Source organism: Aulostomus chinensis, chromosome 23 (assembly GCF_037954235.1).
Source record: "Aulostomus chinensis isolate RoL2024-O1b breed Wild chromosome 23, RoL_Achi_v1.0, whole genome shotgun sequence".
Taxonomy (NCBI): Eukaryota; Metazoa; Chordata; class Actinopteri; order Syngnathiformes; family Aulostomidae; genus Aulostomus; species Aulostomus chinensis.
In genome coordinates this window covers 2,460,001-2,478,692 of record NC_141342.1, presented here as the reverse complement: position 1 = coordinate 2,478,692, position 18,692 = coordinate 2,460,001, and the positions used below count along the sequence as shown (strand labels likewise).

Genomic DNA, 18,692 nt, shown 5'->3' with positions numbered 1-18,692 from the left:
CTACTACACTGGATCAAAAACGTAAATGTAACCAACTACAACACATAAGTTTCATTTTTTTTTAAAAGAAAGGCATGGAAGAAGGTTTCATTCGTCATATGATCTGGTTTCCCTCATTTTTAGGCATTCTCATTTGGCATGATTGTAACACATGTACCTGTGACGGAAACAGACATATAGCACAGGAGTGTGGGCAGGGCTCACTATCACTAATGACACAGGTTATTCTTGAATTATCGTTGATATCTTCTACAGAGGTGGCACGGTGGTGCAGTGTCAGCACTGTCGCCTCACAGCAAGATGGTTCTGAGTTCGAGCCCTACCTCAGGCACGGGGTCTTTCTGTGTGGAGTCTCCATGTTCTCCCTGTTCCTGCTGGGTTCTCTCAGGTACTCCAGCTTCCTCCACAGTCCAAAGACATCAAGAGGGGACTAGGCTGATTGATACTCTAAATTGACTGTAGGTGTGGCTGTGAGTGTGAACAGTTGTCTGTCTCTATGTGTTGGCCCTGCCATGGACTGATGACCTGTCCAGGGTGAACCCCGCCTCACACCCCAAAGCTGCTAGGATAGGCTCCAGCCCCCCACAACCCTTAACAGGATAAGCAGAAGAAAATGGATGGATGGATCCATCTACAGGAAGAGATACCATCACTTAAGGCCTCCTTACTAGCGGTGAGTCGCCCTTGGATGGCTACAACATTGTGGCTATTGATCAACTCCTCTATGGAGAACATATCTGACATTTTCACTTCTGGGACCTCACTGTTGAGTTCAATAGCACCACGTCATCAGATCACTCTGGATGTCTACATTTGTTTCCTTTTTGCAACCTTTCATTGGATACAGCATTTGAAGTTCTATCTGGTCATTTTGGCCATGATAATCCCACCCTGGCCACTGATATAAGCATAACTTGGTTCTAAACCAGCAAAGGTTTGGTGCTGTTCTGGAATTGGTTTTGCTGGGAACCAGTTTCTTTGCCTTGAAATGCGAAGACCTATTCAAGAATCAGCATCTGCCCTCAAACTATCTTGGTGGGAAAGGTTACGTTAGTTGTTCTCTTCCACTTTCAACGAATTAAGGATTTCATATTTCAATGAAAGAAAATGCCAAGGCAGCGTATCAAATTAGTTTTTGCTGTTTTTTTTTAGTTAACTCATAAATATGTGGAACGAACAGGGATGAAAGAATATTTCTATATGTGTTGTTCTCTCTCTCTTCTTTTGTTATGATTCATTCTGTCACACTCATGAAAATGATCATCAAAAAAATGTTAGGATTTGTGCACCAGTAGTCTTTTTACTCAGTTCTAGTTTTGATATTTGGAACCCGTCAGCTCAACCACCACTTAAGCACACATAACATAGACAGAGGAAGAGGAAGATGAGTAGGAAATATTTGTGTGTGCCTGTGTGTGTGTGTGTGTGTGTGTGTGCGTATGCGTGTGCCTGTGTGTGTTTGTGTGTGTGTGTGTGTGCGTATGCGTGTGCCTGTGTGTGTGTGTGTGTGTGCGTATGCGTGTGCCTATGTGTGTTTGTGCACATGTGTGTATTTGTGCTGGTAGGGCCTGATGACAATGATGAATGGAAAACCCTTCAGGGCTCATTTTCCTCCTCTCCGCACCCTCGGGATGGAACTATGTGCCTGTATCTGTGTGTGTGTGTGTGCGCGCGTGTGTGTGTGAGGTGCTGACATGTCTGGCCATTTAATTCCCTCCCTTGTTCATCTACCCTGTCCCTTTTTTACTTCTTTTCAGCGTCTCCATCATTCTCCCCCTCCATCCACCACTCTGTCATTCAGTCCACATAAATGAGTGTTTCAAGAGAGCAACACACCCTTAAAGGCCCTTCTCTCCCTCTTTACGAATGATTCCTGGCTGTTTTTTTTGGCTCTCTTCATTTACCCATTCACTCTCTCGTCCATCTACCCAACTCTCGTCATGCTCTTCCTGCTCTAAACCTTCCTCCCCTCCACCAATTTTCCTTTCTCTGCCACTTTCCTTTTACCATTTTAACACCTCTGCCTGCTGAGTAAGAAAAGATTGCACTTTGCTATTTGCCCGATATTTCAAACCAAATTGGCTGCCTCTTTGACAAATATTGATTTCATAAATCAAATGTGAACGACTTATTGTATGAAGGCAGAATCTGCAGCCTGGCTTGCATTTGTCGTTTTTGGTTTCCCCTTCATTCAAAGAACATGTTCACTTTGTAGACTTGGATAATAATGATGTGGTTTATTTAGTTTTTTCCCCTGATAAATATAATCAAAGGTCTGTTGTTTTGTAATGTAGCCAGGTCTAATACTGGCACTGAAATGGAATCACAGGCATAGAAACTAAAGACTGGTGAAAACAGAGGAAATTAATGAGCAGAGAAGCAGATATATGAGTGTGAGCAATCAAATGAAAGCAGCAAGCTGTAGAAAGAAGCTGAGAAGCTGGAAATAAAGCTCAAATCTTACCGTTTGTGTAAGGGTTTGCCACCTTTTTGTTGGTCATTACTCTTGCTGTGGCATTGTTGACCTGTCAGCAGACAGATGGGAAGTTAATGTAGGGGGCAGATATGCAACAAACATGGACACACCAAAACAAATACACACACTTAGATTAAAAAGAAAGACAGCTCACAACTTAGATATTCCAAATTATGGCCACTTTTACATGCTGCAATGGTATCTGTTGATTTCCACAAGTGAGGTTACATGCAGCTTCCTCATGTTTCAATATATTCAACCACATCAGAGACAATAAATCGCGAATGTTCCAACAAAAGGTCAAAACTTGAATGAACGCACAGAAAAAGCAGTTTAAAAAAAAGTATTTTTTATGATCGAAGATCTTAAAAGATATTTGGACTTTGACTTTGGATAATTTTCTCTTTCTCTTGAGTTAAACCTACAGTCAGGATATGATTATTATATAGTTCTGAATTTGGCAAAAGTAAATGTAAGAGGCAACATAATGTTGCCTACATTATGTAAGCCTAGAACATCAGAGTGCATACAAAATCCTAAAACCATTGCTGTTTCCTTTATTTTCGAATTAACATGAATTATTGCCATATAATATCTGTTAAACTAAAGCATCATGATACTTTGGGGGGGGGGGGGGGTTGTATTTGGACACTGAAAGCTCTCACTTGAAGTGAGCCAACACCCAGAAAGTGTATTTTGCCCTTTGACTGCACACAAATAAGTATCTTAAGCTCACAAAGACATTTTCCGCCGTGCATCATTTCTTTGTGACCAGAATGCAGAAAGAGCCAGATACACATAATTAGCCTGAAGCTAATGATGACTGATGGCCAACAACTGTCCATATCGCCCTTATTCATTCAAATGCTCAGTAATCCACAAACACTTGGAGTTGAAATAAACAATAAATCTTTGTCGCTATCGTGAACAAGCATGGATGAGCATGAGCTGGCTGGTTTAACTATATGTGGCAGTTGGTTGTGCTCCACAAACCAGAAGGGTCAGAGTTAGTTTGTTTTAATCTCATATCAAAATGTTAATTATCAGCCGTGTTTTCACAACCCCTTCTCTACAATTCTACAGTTTCATTTGGCAGACACTTTTGTCCAAAAAGACATACAACACAAGCAAGAATTTAGACCGGAGGGAAAGCCTTAGTTTAGTACGACATAGTTTCTCTGTGTTGACCTTAATCCTGGTTAAGGACACAGACATCTGTTACATGACAACTATGCTAGACAGCTAGTTTGGAGCCTATGTTGTGGAGTGTGCGATTTACTGTACCCATGTGCATTACTATTGAAAAGCAGACTTTTTGCTCAGCAGTGGCTATAGAGAGAAAAAACAAGGTGTACATCGTTCCATCAATTTTGTTATTTTGAGAGCACAGTATAACTGATTCCATCATTTTAATTTGTTTATGGATTCAAGATTTTACCCCTGACTCAAATGACTGATGACTTCAAAATGGGACATTAAGGGCCCTATTTTAAGCATGGTGCAAGCGTCACTGCTAGTTTCAAGTCAGTGAAAAGGACGTTTTCATGCAAGCGACCTCACCCTTCAAGTAGCAAATGAACTTGCACTCCATCTGTGCTGGCAGGTGCTTAAGTATGTTTCTGAGGCTTGGTCTGGCACAATCACGGTGCGTTGCTATTTTGGGACACCGGATAACGTTTAGACCAAGAAGAGGCTGGTTTTTGGTCAATGGCGTTGTGTGGGAAATGCTTATTTAAAGGACGCCTCAATCAGAGGAACACATGGGTGCCATTGCTGTGTGATTCTATGATGCCGAAGGTGTGGAAGCACAGGCTGCCACCTCCTCACAGGCCTGCTTCATCCCGATGGCCTCAATGGATGCCTGCTGCTCCCATATATGTACATATGATAATATCACCAAAAAACTGTGGTTTTTGTAAGATTATGGCTGCAACAAAGGGAGAGGCAAAAGATGCAGAGAGGTCTTGAGGGACTGTCTTGACTTGGGCAGGTTGTAACTATTGTAATCTTAAATACCAGCTCATATTGTAAATTTGGAGATTGTCCGGGGACAAAGATAATATCCATGAAGACGACAGTGGCTGAAACAACTGGTCTAATCCAGTTTAGTAGAAAAGGGCGATTTCATCTCTTGTTTTGCACATACACTCCTTTTTGAAAAAGGCAAGAAAACACGTCCAAATAAGCGTAAAACTAATTTTACATTTTCATTAAGCATGAACTATGTTGACAGAAATGTCACTACTGATGTTTACAGCACCATTGAGCTACAGTGGCATGTAGCCATGAGGCTTCAGATTATAACCCATTGAATATTCTCCTTTAATAACATGTACAGTAGGGGGAACCTCATAGGGCCTCAGGGTGTTGCCAGAGCACGTTAATATTTTGTGTTTCTACAAAGCACGGATACAGTTAAAAAGTCATGGTTAAGACAATGAAACTAACAGCCTGGTGAGTTTCACAGCCATCTCCAGGAACTCCATCTGAATATCTACCTGCTGCTTCCAGTGTTAGTTTTGCTGTAAATTGATTCAATCTAAAGACCAAAATAAAGTATACAAATGCTTTGACAGGTCAAGTGCGAGATGACCGGCCAATAACTTCTAAAAATGCATGTTTTCTGAATGGAGTTTAAGTCATTTGAACATTAAACTTTTGAACTCACGGAAATGTTCCCATTCACATAAATCCCATCCCTTCTATTTCTGCTATAGAATCCCCTTAAATCTGACACACTGGGATTTTACAAGTGTAAAGACCATCTCTGATTGTCAATTGGAAGGAGTTGGCCTCAGATAGGGTGTTGTCTGGTCAAAATTTTTTTTTAAAAGCATCTCATGCACATGCTGTGATCACACATGACAAGATCCATCCTGAGCAAAGTCATCTTTTACATCAAAACACTGCAACACACTGAAACATCGCTGAAGTTCTGTCTCTCTCTTGGTCACATACACTTACAGATCGGGGGTTCGGCATGCATCGTTCAAGGTGCAGCAGGCAGGTGGAAGACAGGAGATGGATAGGAGAAGAAGAAGAAGAAAGGGAAGGTATTGCAGGAAACATCAGGCAGGCAGAGAAAGGAAAGAGAGGGAATCAGAGGAATGAAGAGGGTGGGGTAAGGGGGTAGGCAGGAGGCAAAGAGAGACAGAAAAAGAAAGGCACCTCTATTTTGCGTCCTTCTACGATTGTACCATTTAGTTTCTCCCGTGCACGATCAGCATCTGCAGTTGTTTCGAATGTTACAAACCCAAAGCCCTGCAGTTACAGGGAGGTGGGGTTGAAAATCAAGGACAACCAGTCCGGAAAAGAAAAGATGAAAACAACGAGGAAAAGAAGGAAGAAGACAAAGACATAAGGCAGAGATGAGAGGGCTGCAGGTTAGAAGGAGGCCTGAATCTAGAAGCAGAAGCAGGAAGGACAAAACAGGACTGGCGTTAAGTAAAGAGTAAAACAGGACACATCATGGACCGAAATACCACCTCAGCACAGTGTGTGTGTGTGTGTGTGTGTGTGTGTTTGTGCGTGCAAGTGTGTATGTTTTGTTTCTCTGTTCTTTCTTACACTCCAGACTCTACTGCACATACATCCAACTGAATAACAATGAATACTTTCTACACACACAATGTAGCTTGGTATGTGTGTGTGAGGGCATGTGTGTACAGTAAGTTGACATGTGTGTTGCTGTAGGGTGCAGTTGCTCCAATGAAGCGAAGAAGCCCTTTCAAATAGCAGATGTGTGCCATACAGTTACAATCAGGCAGCATCATGACTCACTGAGCTCTAGGATGCAGCTCGCTCGTGAGACCATGTGAATGTTTGACAGTGGTGCTGGAGATGAAGCTCACTGAAACAGCATAGTAGTGTTTACGTCCGGTCCTTAATGTCTTCTACATCAGTGAGTAGAGGCAGCTTAAGAGGAAGCTGGCTAATATCATTGATCAATGCCTGTGAGAATGGCATCATGTTAGATGATCCTGTCTCCCTGTCTAGTGATGTGGAACTTATTGTACTTACTGTTTGGTTTAGTATAAAAATATAATACAGCAACAGAATTAGACAAGATTTTTTTATTCGATCTGATTAGAAAAATCTTCTCTAATTCTGTTGCAGTCTTGTATTTTTATACTAAACCAAACCAGACCTTAAATAATGGGTTAATATAGCAATGTTTGATCCTTCCAACACACAGGTAGTGTTCTTCATTGGAGCAGGAACCAAGCATGCTGTGTGTGAGACAGAAACCTGTACGAAGGTATAATCACAGCAGTACCGTTCGCAAGTTGGTTTGCTCCAGAAAGTCCAGTTTGTTTGACTGGTGTTATCACTCACTTTCTTGAACTTGGTACAGTTGGAAGAGGTGGGCCTCAGCAAGGTACAAGCACAGGGACCTAACAGCTTACAGACCACAAATAAATGAAATCCACCAGAAGAGTGCAAAAAAAATGGTCCGGATGTACAACGAGCAACTGCAACGCAAAGACGGCATCAGAATATTTCTGTGCTGTGTGTGCCGTTTGTTCGCTTGCTTGGTGTACGCAAACTACTACTAGTACCAAGCTACTACTTCTGAGTGAAACCTTGTCAGCTTTCAGTCGTGTGTGACACTCCTATCCCGCTCCTTTAACTCCTGAGGGTATGGCAAGGTAAGGTAAATCTTTGTCATTTTGCATGGTATTCATAAAAATACACAAAAATACAAAACGTTGTTTCTCACCTGTTTTTGACAGTGCAGTAAAAAATAAATGAATAGTATTTAAAAGAAATAAGTTACATTAAAAACAGCGTGCACAGGCCAGGTCGGTCTACTCTAACATGTAGGGGTGTGAGAAAGCGTCTAACGTGCTGGAAACTTCATGAGATGAGGATGTGTTTAAAATTTTAGAGCAATTGGGGACTCCTGTGCAGCAGCTGGAGTAAATGTTCTGAACTTCAGACTTGTACAACTTGGCCTAGAACAAGGTGAGTCATGGCTCTCACCGCTCCTGAACTGCTTTGTGATTGTTGCGTTATGGTGTGGAGGGATATACCCCGCTGACACACCTGTAGCACCCACATCCGCTCCTTTTGGTGTAGAATTTCTTCGCTAGATAATATGTGAGGACGACAAAGGGTAGCTTGATCGTGTATGCATGTCCAGGATTGACTGGGAATGAATAAGACATGAGCCTGCCCAAGAGATGGCATAAAGAAAAAAATATAGACATTTAAAGGTGAGAATCAGGAGCAAAATTAATCCTTCTGACATTATGTTGCAACATACGGGCTTTGTTCATTACTTCTCACTCTAATGCAGGTAGTCTCCTTTCTTTGCTAACTTCACGTAATTAGTCTTTTAGGGGAAGGAGGGCCAACAGATAAGCACTGAATGTGAACAAGTGGAAATTCAAGGGCTTACAGAAAGGTACTCTAGAAGACAAGATATCACAAACGCACCCTCAGTAATGTTGTTTGCAGTTAAATAACTGATAACTAAAGTGGAAAAATCCTCATGGGGTGTCATGGTAAACTGTTGGTCCATTTGGAGCCCTCAGGTCACAGATTCACCAAGAAACTCTGTGCATTCTTCGAAAGATCAGTGTTTTAGGAGTGGGATGGAGACTGCTGTCTCATACGTTGAAGGTGTTTGTTTGGTGCTGATAGCTGGTGAGTGTAAAAGCCATGAACACAACTACATTATTTGCTTCCCTCTTTGTGTTTTAGTGGACACTGCTTACTTAGTGAACTGTAACAGATGAATGATGGAGGGGATTTCATGGTAAAAGAACAATGTAAAATCAGAGGTAACCTCAGACCACTGAGGCTAAATATTAGAGGTGGGGAAGAGGAGATCTCTCCGACACCTATAGGACTACTTATTTTAGATATTTGTTCAGTCGCATAAATACATAAAACTGTATTTACATTTGAGAATGTCTTCATGTACTTCAGAGGGATAAAGAGTATGTGGTGATGCAACCGAACCACTCTGGCCTCTAGAAATATTTAAACTGACCTCTTAACGTCACACGGTGGTGGCATGACATCTAATAGAATTATGTGTCCACATCATATAATCAATGTTGAAAAAAGCAAAGTATCACTTTTCACGGCTGGCACTTGAAAGCGCAAGTTAATGCCACGGGCGAGGTCAGTTTTATACTGTAGAAAGTAAACTATTTCATCAGTGGCCACAGCTTCTTGAAATGTCATTCACGATTGGAAAAAGTTTTGTGATGTGTCAGTACAGTGATCTGACTGGGTTTAGGAACCAAAAACTTGGTTTAGGTGAAGAAAGATGTGTACTTCACCTTCAGATGGAGTTTATCATCTTTGAATCAGTTCCGTTTTTAGTTGATGTGCACCGGTTAGATGTAGATATAATAGATCATGTTAGTTGTTACGGTGCAACCTACGGTATGTGACGAAGTGATGTAGTAATCTCATGATCAGTAAATGCAAAAGGATCAATTTTCAAACAGCTGGGGCTCGGATGAAATTGAGTGAATCGCTTGCATACATTGGAGGGTTATCTTGTTGCGCTACACTGGATATGTTGGAAAGCTAACCAGGTAAGGCAATGTGTGCTTGCAGACTGTGTGAATCCTGATGTCAACATTAAGATAAGTGGGAGTGATTCATTGTATGTCACAATGTATGGCAGGCTGAAAAGGTGTAAGAGCTGCCTGAAGGCAATTGTCACTGATAGGTTTGTAATAACTATTAGACTGAGGGGAAGAGAGCTGTGAAGATAGCAAGAGAAAGACAAGGGGAGCAGGGGGACGAATACAATTAAAATAGAAATGCACTTACCTTGGAGCCTCGCTCGTTAAAAATAATCTCCACATCTAAAATCTTGCCAAATTGCTGTAGAAGACAAGCAGGGAAAAGGGGAGAGGAGGATGAAGACAAAAAAAGAAAAGAGAGAGAATAATTACAACACGGTGACCTGAACGATTGGTTTGATGACTGCCTGATTATGACATTGATCACAATATTGAAATCACAGTTATTTAAAATGATTACGCGCTTGGTTTTTGTCATCAGATTCCTTGAAAAGAGTATTTTCAAACAGCTGAAGTGGTTTTACTGCTCTTGTTGGTGGGACCTGAACTCACCGTGCCACGTCCTGGCTGAGAGGGAGTTCTGGCTTTTAGGGAATTTGGATTTACAACACAAGACAGAAGAAAAGCATCGTGGCTAAACAGAGCAGGGCACTGCAATATTTCATCTTTATTATCGTGGCTTCGTTGTCAAGATTAACAAATTGAAATAAAAAATATTATAATGTCCACAAGTAACACCCATCACCCCCCCCACACACACACACACACTAAAATGCTCAAGAATACAATACTTGAAATTAACAAACTCCTTTCCACCTTACAATGAGATTAATAAAATATCCATTTACTCTTAATGCTGTTTAATGCTGTGTTTGCTCTGGCGATGAGGTGTGTATGCATGTGTGTGTATTGGGGACGAGGGCTATGCAGTGTTAATGAACATTACGGCAGCGGATGCAGATGCTATAGCAGTGCAAAGCCTCGGCACGCGCCGCTGATCTTAATGATGCCCATCATCTTATGTTTCCTCTCCCCTCGAGATAAAAATGATGGTGGAGTACTTTTAGCTTTCATTTAAAGCAGGATATGTCTTTTGTGCATGGGGGCTTGAGCAAAAAAAAGAAGTGTTTCACAGTTTCTTTGTTTTTCTTTTGCAAAGGTGTGTTAGACATCTGAGTATCATTTTTTTTTACCTGTACACTCAAATACTACACAGTTAACTCTTGGAATAAATCCTCCTGTGTGTCCTTCTCGCTAGGACGCGCCTACACTCAACATTAAAATTTCTTTGTAAAAGGTGTCCTCACCTCTCATAAAGTTCACTAAATCTTCTATTGAAAAAGCAAAAACACCATAAGTACAGCAAATACACTTTTGGATTATTATTATTTTTTTTAATTTTAAGCATTTCTATCCACATAAAAACAGGGTACGAGAGCTGTCACTATGTATGTGTGAACGTAGTGACATCACCGCCACGCAGATGAACAGGTAGACCAAAGTGAGATTTTTGCCTGGCACTGTTGCTCATTTCAGTACTTAACAATGATCTTTCTTGGGTCACAGAGTGCCAAAGTAGATTTTGTATGCAGATGATTCCCCTTTGTATCACATTTTGCACCGTAATGCAAATCCTTATCAAAATCCTTTTTTATTTTTTTTTTATTTTTTACAAATTACAAAGAAAACACTTGGAAAACCTCTCAAATAACTGAAACAAAACTGTACATTAAAATGAGAGAATTGCACACCAATTTTGGTATATGCCCCATTGATGTAAAATGAAAATCAATCATCAATCTATTTCTTTATTTCAATGGAAAGAGGGACAGATTCCTTCACTGAATCACACCAAGAGAATGTTGAATTCCTTTTTAAGTATCTTCATTCATCAATCAGCATCAAGTTGACTAATTATCTCATCAGAAACTGTGGTGGGTTGAAGCTCAGTATGATTCCGTGCTGTAGGAGTAGGGATGAATTCACTGGCGTATGTGAAGCACTAACCTTGCCAGGCACTATGGTAATGCTCAGCCTTGTGCTCCGCATAACTAGACCTTGAATCAAGTAGTTTATTTCAATAAATAAATAAACATGGAGCAGACAACAGAGAGCAAAGACAAGGTCAGAGCACCAGCACCACCAGCCCTGAGGATTAAGGACATCCAACAGCAAAACACTCAGTCAGATCATACACATGATGTGCATATACATTACATACATTACACATTACATACATTACACATTTATTTTGCAGAACTATAATCTGTTACTGATTTCATATGTCAATATGCTTTCATACAGGCTATGCAAAGAAACAGGAACGAAAAGAAACAAACCTAAATGTGGATTATGTCATTGCAACAGAAGACAAATGTTTGTGTGCATGTGCATGTGCGGCTCAGAGTGCTCATTTCTCTGTCCCTCTCTCTCTTTGTCTCTCTCTCACTCTCTGTCTCTCTCTCAGACTCGTCCAGTGAAAGACCATCTACAGCCCACTGAACAAGTCATTTAGCTCAACTACCTCTGTTTTCTCTCTGCTCACACATTCTTTGCCTCTCCACTTCCAGGTTGAATGCTGGATTTAGAGTATGTATGAGTGTGTGTGTGTGTGTGTGTGTGTGTGTGTGTGTGTGTGTGAGTGAGTGTGTGTGTGTGTTTGTCGCAGGTTGGGGAATCGCTAAAAGGAGGACAGGAAAGTCTTTATAAAGTCTCTACATTTATACTTAACTTCAGTTTACTTTGGTGCAACAAATCTACATGTATATCCACAGCTGTGTGCAGTGCTCAGGGACCAACTCAGGATCTTCTCCCATTACAGACAGGAGTAATTACCCTATGCTGCATGTCTTTGATGGGAGTAAGCAGAGCACCTGAATGAAACCCACACAAACACAGGGAGAAAATGCAAACTGTATGGAAAAGGCCTAGGGTGGCCAGCACTCAAAACTGGGACCTTCTTGCTGTGAGGCAACTGTGCTAAAGTTGAACTTTTTAATTTAAGCTGCCAAGATGGTCAGTCAGTTCAGTTTTTTATTTTACTTTAAGTTACCAATGCCCCCGCTTTCAGCGCTTTTAAGACCTAATTCAGTGATTTCTTTTTTAAATCATGAGGCTGGAAGGTTATCATGTGTGGAAATTTTCAATTTTCACAGAGTAGACATGTCTTGCCCCTCGCATCAAGGGTCCTCGGACCTGTTACACTTGGTTTACATATTGATTCCATTTTCTTTGAGGAGCCACACCTTAATGATAATAAATGTATCAACCTGTCTTTTAAAATGGATTCTTTACCTACTAAATGAGTAAACTGTTCTCATATTTTAATTCGCCCCTCAGGTGAGACGATTCCTACAGCGTTTGACCAAAGTACAGCATAGTCTTCCTGGCTGCTTTTTTTAAGCACTCATTGCTCCCAGAATATTCAAATTTTTACCCCTGCTTAAATGACACTATTCATTGTATCCAGTATAAATATTAGAGGGAAGTGTGCCAGTGGGAGTTCCATGTTCACCATCTCTATTACAAAGTTTTAATCTGTCAGTCCAAGGGCTTACTTTGCGAACCTAATTTCCCCACTAATGACAACCTTATGAGTCCTGTTTGACACCTTCAAAAATGTTAACAAACCTGCACTTTTGATGCACTTTTCTTTTCAAAAAGTTTTGTGAGCAAATATATCTTTAGTGGATAAGATCAGTGATATTAGGATGACCACCGCCACCATCCCCTCTCCTAATCAGCCACAGATTTTTGTCTGCCTCTGTTCTCTGCTTCTATTTCCCTGCTGTAGCTCATTGATGTGGTGGGCAGTACGCAACATTCTTCGAACCCTGTAGATATTTTTAAAATGTCTACGCTTTGAAATGTTCTTGGGTCTTTTGGTCCTTGCCTGGAGTCTATTATAAATAGTAATATAGTGTCAAAGCTTATTTGAGATATGGCAATGAAATTCAACCTGTTCTGAAAAACTAATGATGACCCATAACTATGTTTCTATCTGTGCTACCTTTTTTCTCAACATTTTGGACAAAACTTCCTATAAAACAGCTCATTGCTGTAGTGACTGAACACAACATTTTAGATAAATCCCAGTCCGGTCTCTGTTAGAGGCATTCCACTGAAACATCTCCTCTCAGTCTCCAATGACATAATGATGTCTTCTGATGTGGGTGAATGCTCTTTTTTTGGTGCTGCTGGATCTTAACACAGCCTTTGATATTGTAGATCACAGCATCCCAGGCAGTGGGTGGGTGTCTCTGGGAGTGCCCAGGACTGGATTTCCTCCTATCTTTCAGATAGTCGTTTCTCAGTATCCCATGGTCCCTCCATGTCTGAAACTGCAGCTTTTTCCTGTGGTGTCCCTCAAGGCTCATTCTTTGGTCATATATTCTTTGTTTTGCAGTTATTACGAATTATCTGTTCCTTCACTTTATGATTGCACTAAATGAGACAGTTTATTTTTACTAGAACTTGCATACTGTGAGTGTACCAATACAGCTCACATTAAAAAAACAAAAAACAAAACATGTAGTATAGTTCCACTCAAAACCCACAACCCGACAACTAACCTTGACAAATGTAACACAAACTTTGGCTGAACAAAGAGCAACAATGCTGGCTCTTTTGCATATACATGTATGTAAGGCGCAGCACGGTGGTGCAGTGGTCAGCACTGTGGCCTCACAGCAAGAAGGTTCCAGATTTGAGTCCTGACTCGGGCACGGGGTCTTTCTGTGTGGAGTTTACATGTTCTCCCTGTACTGCCGTGGGTTTTCTCTGGTACTCCTGCTTCCTCCCACAGTCCAAAGACATCAAGAGGGGACAAGGCTGATTAATACTCTAGATTGACCGTAGGTGTGACTGTGAGTGTGAATGGTTGTCTGTCTATATGTGTTGGCCCTGCCATGGACTGATGACCCGTCCAGGGTGAACCCCGCCTCTTGCCTGAAGGCAGCTGGGATAGGCTCCAGCCCAATGCATGGTGCCTTTTTAGTAGTCAAAAGTGAACCACTGCACCACAGACAGGTAAGCTACTGCTGAAGCCCCCAAAAGACCATTTGCTTCCTGAAGCTGAGCTCATGAATGAGTGCCACCAGGGCAAAGCAGAGGGAAACACAACATATGTATTGCTCCGCTAAGTGGCATGAATAGGCTGATGCAGCATTAACTTTGTTCTCAGCATGCAATTTGAATGGCAGCAGCAGGTGTAGCAGAAATACAATCTCTAAATGAATAGATGCAGGCATGCAGGAAAAGGGTCAGAAGAGAACTGATGGCTGAACAACTCCACCAAACAGATATGCTGGATATATGTTGCTGTTACGGGAGTATGCCATGTGTGTGTCCTTGGATGCATTTATCTACATATAGTACTTTGTCAGCTTTAACAGCAATTTTCTTAATTGTAATTTGTCATCATATGTCATCCACCTTTGCTAATGCAATGCATAAAGGTTGAGCTATACTTCTCCGTCAGTGTGTTAACGAGGTTACAGCTTCGATGCCAGATGGAGTCATATGATTTACACTTCGGCTGCCCAAGCACTGCTGCAGAGCTTCATAGAAAGGTGTATGAGAAACACCCTTATTTGTTCAACATATTTTTTTGTTTATCTGATTACTTGAAAACCGTCCAGCTATCCATTTTCTTCGCCGCTTATCTGTTGGGGGGGGGGGGGGGGGGCTGGAACATATCCCAGCTAACACTGGGCAAGAGGAAGGGTTCACCCTGGATGGGTCACCAGTCCATTGTGGGGCCATCAGGAGAGATTAGGGGCTCAGTATCTTGCTCCAGGATACTTCGACATGGGCGACGGGGGAGGTGAGGATCAAACCAGCAACCCTTGGGTTGCCAGACAGCAACTTCAAAGGCAACTGGTCCAGTCTTCAGTTCTGCGCTATCCAGTTTCAGAGGTGAAAAACTTACTTAATGATGCATTATCTTTTGAATAGTTTTGCTTTTCTCCATTACTTAGCACACTTAGACTTTTATGCTTGTTAGTATTTTGTCAAAACACCACAGGGTATAAAGTACCTATACTGTGTATAAATAAGGGTGGAAATACACCAAGTCCACGTGTGATGTGTAACGTGAGTGAGGCTACAGTTGCAGTGAGTTTCATCGTAATCATTTAGAGCCGTTACGATAACCATGTTCATTGTGTGATATGAACATATGACTGTGTGATGGTAGAACTGAGTCCACTTTTGCTGCAAGGCGGAAAGAATGAACAGAGCCAATACAGTAGCATTATCAGTCATGGATGGACCTGTCGTAGTTCAAGCCAAAGGTGAACCTTATCCTTACAGATGTTCTATTAAGATTTTTGGATAATATCATTGATATTAGGGATATCGAACAAACACTGAAGCTTGACCTGGATCACCGCCTTTTTGTTTCACTGCAGTGATTGACATTGACCAACTGAGTTATTGACATCTCAGTGAAAATCAGCTTTTAGTTAAATCATGCACATAGTTATGTCCTTATATTACCTGTTTTAGAAATATTATAATCAAAAACCCACCTGTGATCACATTAGCTCATCTGAACAGGTAATAACACAACTAAAGTTTTGATTTTGTATATGTTCTTATCATTGGTTTAAAGTTGATAGGTTCAGTTGTCCAAGAACAAGTCATGCCATCGATTACATGCCATAATATAAATGTAGGAATTAAGATATGGTTGCATAATCCCAATCACCTTGCTGATGGCGCTGGGAATGAGACGAGTAATCTAACCAATGAAGTTATGATTTATCAAAGGTATTATGCACAAATTTGCTTTTTTTGTGATTATAGATAAGTGCTTTTGTAAATTTGGTTGCAATACTTTCTCATGTTAACGAGTGGTTCCCTAGCTATAAAGTCCTTAAATCCCTGAATTAAAGTGCCACAGAGTCACATGTCACTGCAGGACAGCACATGTGCTCAGTTATGTTTCACAACTAATGAAGTTTGAAAAAAAATGCACCAAGAAAGGAATTGAAAACAAAACTATAAAGAACCACTTCTCATATCAACAACTCTATATGAGAATATGAGATGTTAATCTAATGACTGCTTGTACTTCTATGACGCTTCGCCATAATTAGGTCACAGAACTGATGACATCACTTTGCGTCTCACCTGCCTGGTATATAAAGCTATCATGTCTTTCATGGATCCTCTCTTTTCTAAACACTTTAATTGTCTTAATCAACTCAAACACACTGGCACCACTGGGGGACAAACAACAGCAAAGCTCAGGCTTTCTAAGTACCCACTCATGGCAAAATAGCTCCAGTGGCACACTGATATGTTGATGTAAATTAGCAGATTTTTAAATTATAATTACACTTTGCCTTCTCAGAGGCAGAGATGGTTAGCAGAGAGCCTTGTGGAATAATTGGGAAGGCAAATGAGAGTGTAGCTTTGAACAGGAGACATTAAAACGTATTCCCTTGCTGGGAACGCTGGGCTACCTGGAATGCTGGAAGCCTCCTGAACAGGTGATTAGGCAGGAGTAGGTGTCATTAAAACCCCATTACCAGAAAACCCAACCCCCTAGTGCTCACCGCAATCTCTCTCTCACACACATGCTTGGTCGCTACCTCAACTATGAGTGTGTGTGAGAGAAACACACACTGAATGCATGTGTACATGTGTGCTGAGTATCTAATGACTCATTTAGGACCCCTACCTCTGGGAATGTGACAGTAAGGACCCTCTTGCGGCTGGTGCACTAAGTGCCTGCTTATTAATTAAACACAGCTGAGGCTCAGGGGATGACAGCGGTCCTGCATATCAGCTTGTCAAGTTTCACTCTGCATGGGAGTACAGCTAGATTAAGAGGCAGATATATTTGTTCCATGTGTCACATTCTTGAAAAGTCCAAAGAAACCCCACGGTCACTGACATATGGTCATATAGAGACTGCTTCCCTACTGTTTGAGGGATGTGGAAATCTAAACGGGCCTGGATGTGAGGGCCGTTGTGCTATTATTTGAGGCACAGTCCTAGATTAAAGATCTCAGCTACATCTTGAGAATGAGAGATTTAAGTCAGTGAAGTGATGCTGCCAATTATCAGTCTCCCATTAAGACCCTCTTACCCGACCTTGTAATTTCCCACCAAATGTGTTTTTCTAATTATGAATTAAACTCAAATAAGCTTGTGTAATGAACCCGCTTTTATTTCTTTTGAGGCTGTACTTTTCCCACCATGTATAACTGTGTTACTGCAGATATACACAATAATCTGGCTTTATTCCTGTGCCCTGAGCTGGACGGGTGTCTGTCGGTGTTTTATGGTGTATTATTGTTCATAATACATACAGAGAGCTTGTGACTCACCTTTGATTGAACCTCTGTCTATGGCTTTGTTTAATGTTTTCATATTGCTTTTCTATTACAGCTTTTGCTGAAATGACTCAGAATTCCATTTGCTGTAATGCCCCAGCTATTGCCTTTGTTTGCATTGTGGCGGTAGTCTAGTGGAACTGTAATGGCAGATTGAGCCAGTTGCTCACAAGTCGCAATTTAAGCGAAAGGGGGAGACTTCTGAGGAAGCCATTGTGGTGAGGGCTAAGCTGAGACAGAATCTAGACTGCAATGGCACTGCCCTGCCCACAGCCATTAATCCTTAAAGCTGGACCATTAACAGTGAATAATGAGAAGAGGGGTTGAGTGAGGGTGTGTAGAGAGAGTGTGTGTGAGAGCTGAAAGCCTTTAACATCTGCTAGCAGAAAGTGACCAAACACAATGGATCAAAGGCAGCTATACTGCTCTGCTGACATGACAAAACCAGCTTGTAAAACCCAGAGTGAAGCTAGTATTAGAAGGAAAATGTGGCATGAAGTTTCACTGTAACCTAACAACACAAGATTCTACCAATATTGCTTCCTAGAATTTACTGAAACTATGTATTCTAATCCGGGTTAATAATGAGGCTGACTGTCATAATCCTGCCTGGACTGCCTGAAAACAGCAAAGGCTCTATTACGTGTTTACAGAGGAAACAGGCTGGGTTGGTGGAAAGATCTCCAAGACTTTGATGCAGTAGACTGATATTTGAGTCCCACTGAACCAAACCCAGTGGCACGGTGGTGCAGTGGTCAGCACTGTCACCTCACAGCAAAAAGGTTCAAGTTCCAGCACCGGATCGCACACGGGATCTTTCTGTGTGAGTCTTCATGTTCTCCCTGTTCCTGCTGGGTTCTCTCTGGTACTCCAGCTTCCTCCACAGTCCAAAGACATCAAGAGGGGACGAGGCTGATTGATACTCTAAACTGACTGTAGGTGTGAATGTGAGTGTGAATGGTTGTCTGTCTCTATGTGTTGGCCCTGCGATGGACTGGTGACCTGTCCAGGGTGAACCCTGCCTCTCGCCCGAAGGCTGCTGGGATAGGCTCCAGCCCCCCCACACACACAACCCTTAACAGGATAAGCGGTAGAAAATGGATGGATGAACCAAACCCTTGTTGTGTGGGTGACTCAAAAATAGAATTGGTTCTAGTTACAGGGTCAAAAAAATTGATAAAAGCAGCAAATCTACATACACGAATGTAAGAGAAAAAGACAGAGAAAGTCAGAAAGACTTCAATTCTTTAAAAGAAGTACATGAACTGTTTCATCAAAATTAAAATATATTTGGAATAATTTGTCTGTTTATTGACCCTCATC

The 18,692-nt window shown here is 41.4% G+C and overlaps 1 protein-coding gene across 8 annotated transcripts in view; it reads right to left on the bottom strand.

Moving 5' to 3' along the window:
- rbfox3a (RNA binding fox-1 homolog 3a) overlaps positions 1-18,692 on the bottom strand; it is a 661,616-nt gene that overhangs the window by 35,436 nt on the left and 607,488 nt on the right. For all 8 annotated transcript variants that reach the window (XM_086195774.1, XM_086195768.1, XM_086195772.1 and 5 more), the window contains 3 exons: positions 9,272-9,325; positions 5,645-5,737; positions 2,465-2,525 (listed from right to left, as the gene is read on the bottom strand). In XM_086195774.1, coding sequence (XP_086051900.1) covers positions 2,465-2,525; positions 5,645-5,737; positions 9,272-9,325 — 208 coding nt within the window. The remainder of the gene's footprint in view (positions 1-2,464; positions 2,526-5,644; positions 5,738-9,271; positions 9,326-18,692) is intronic.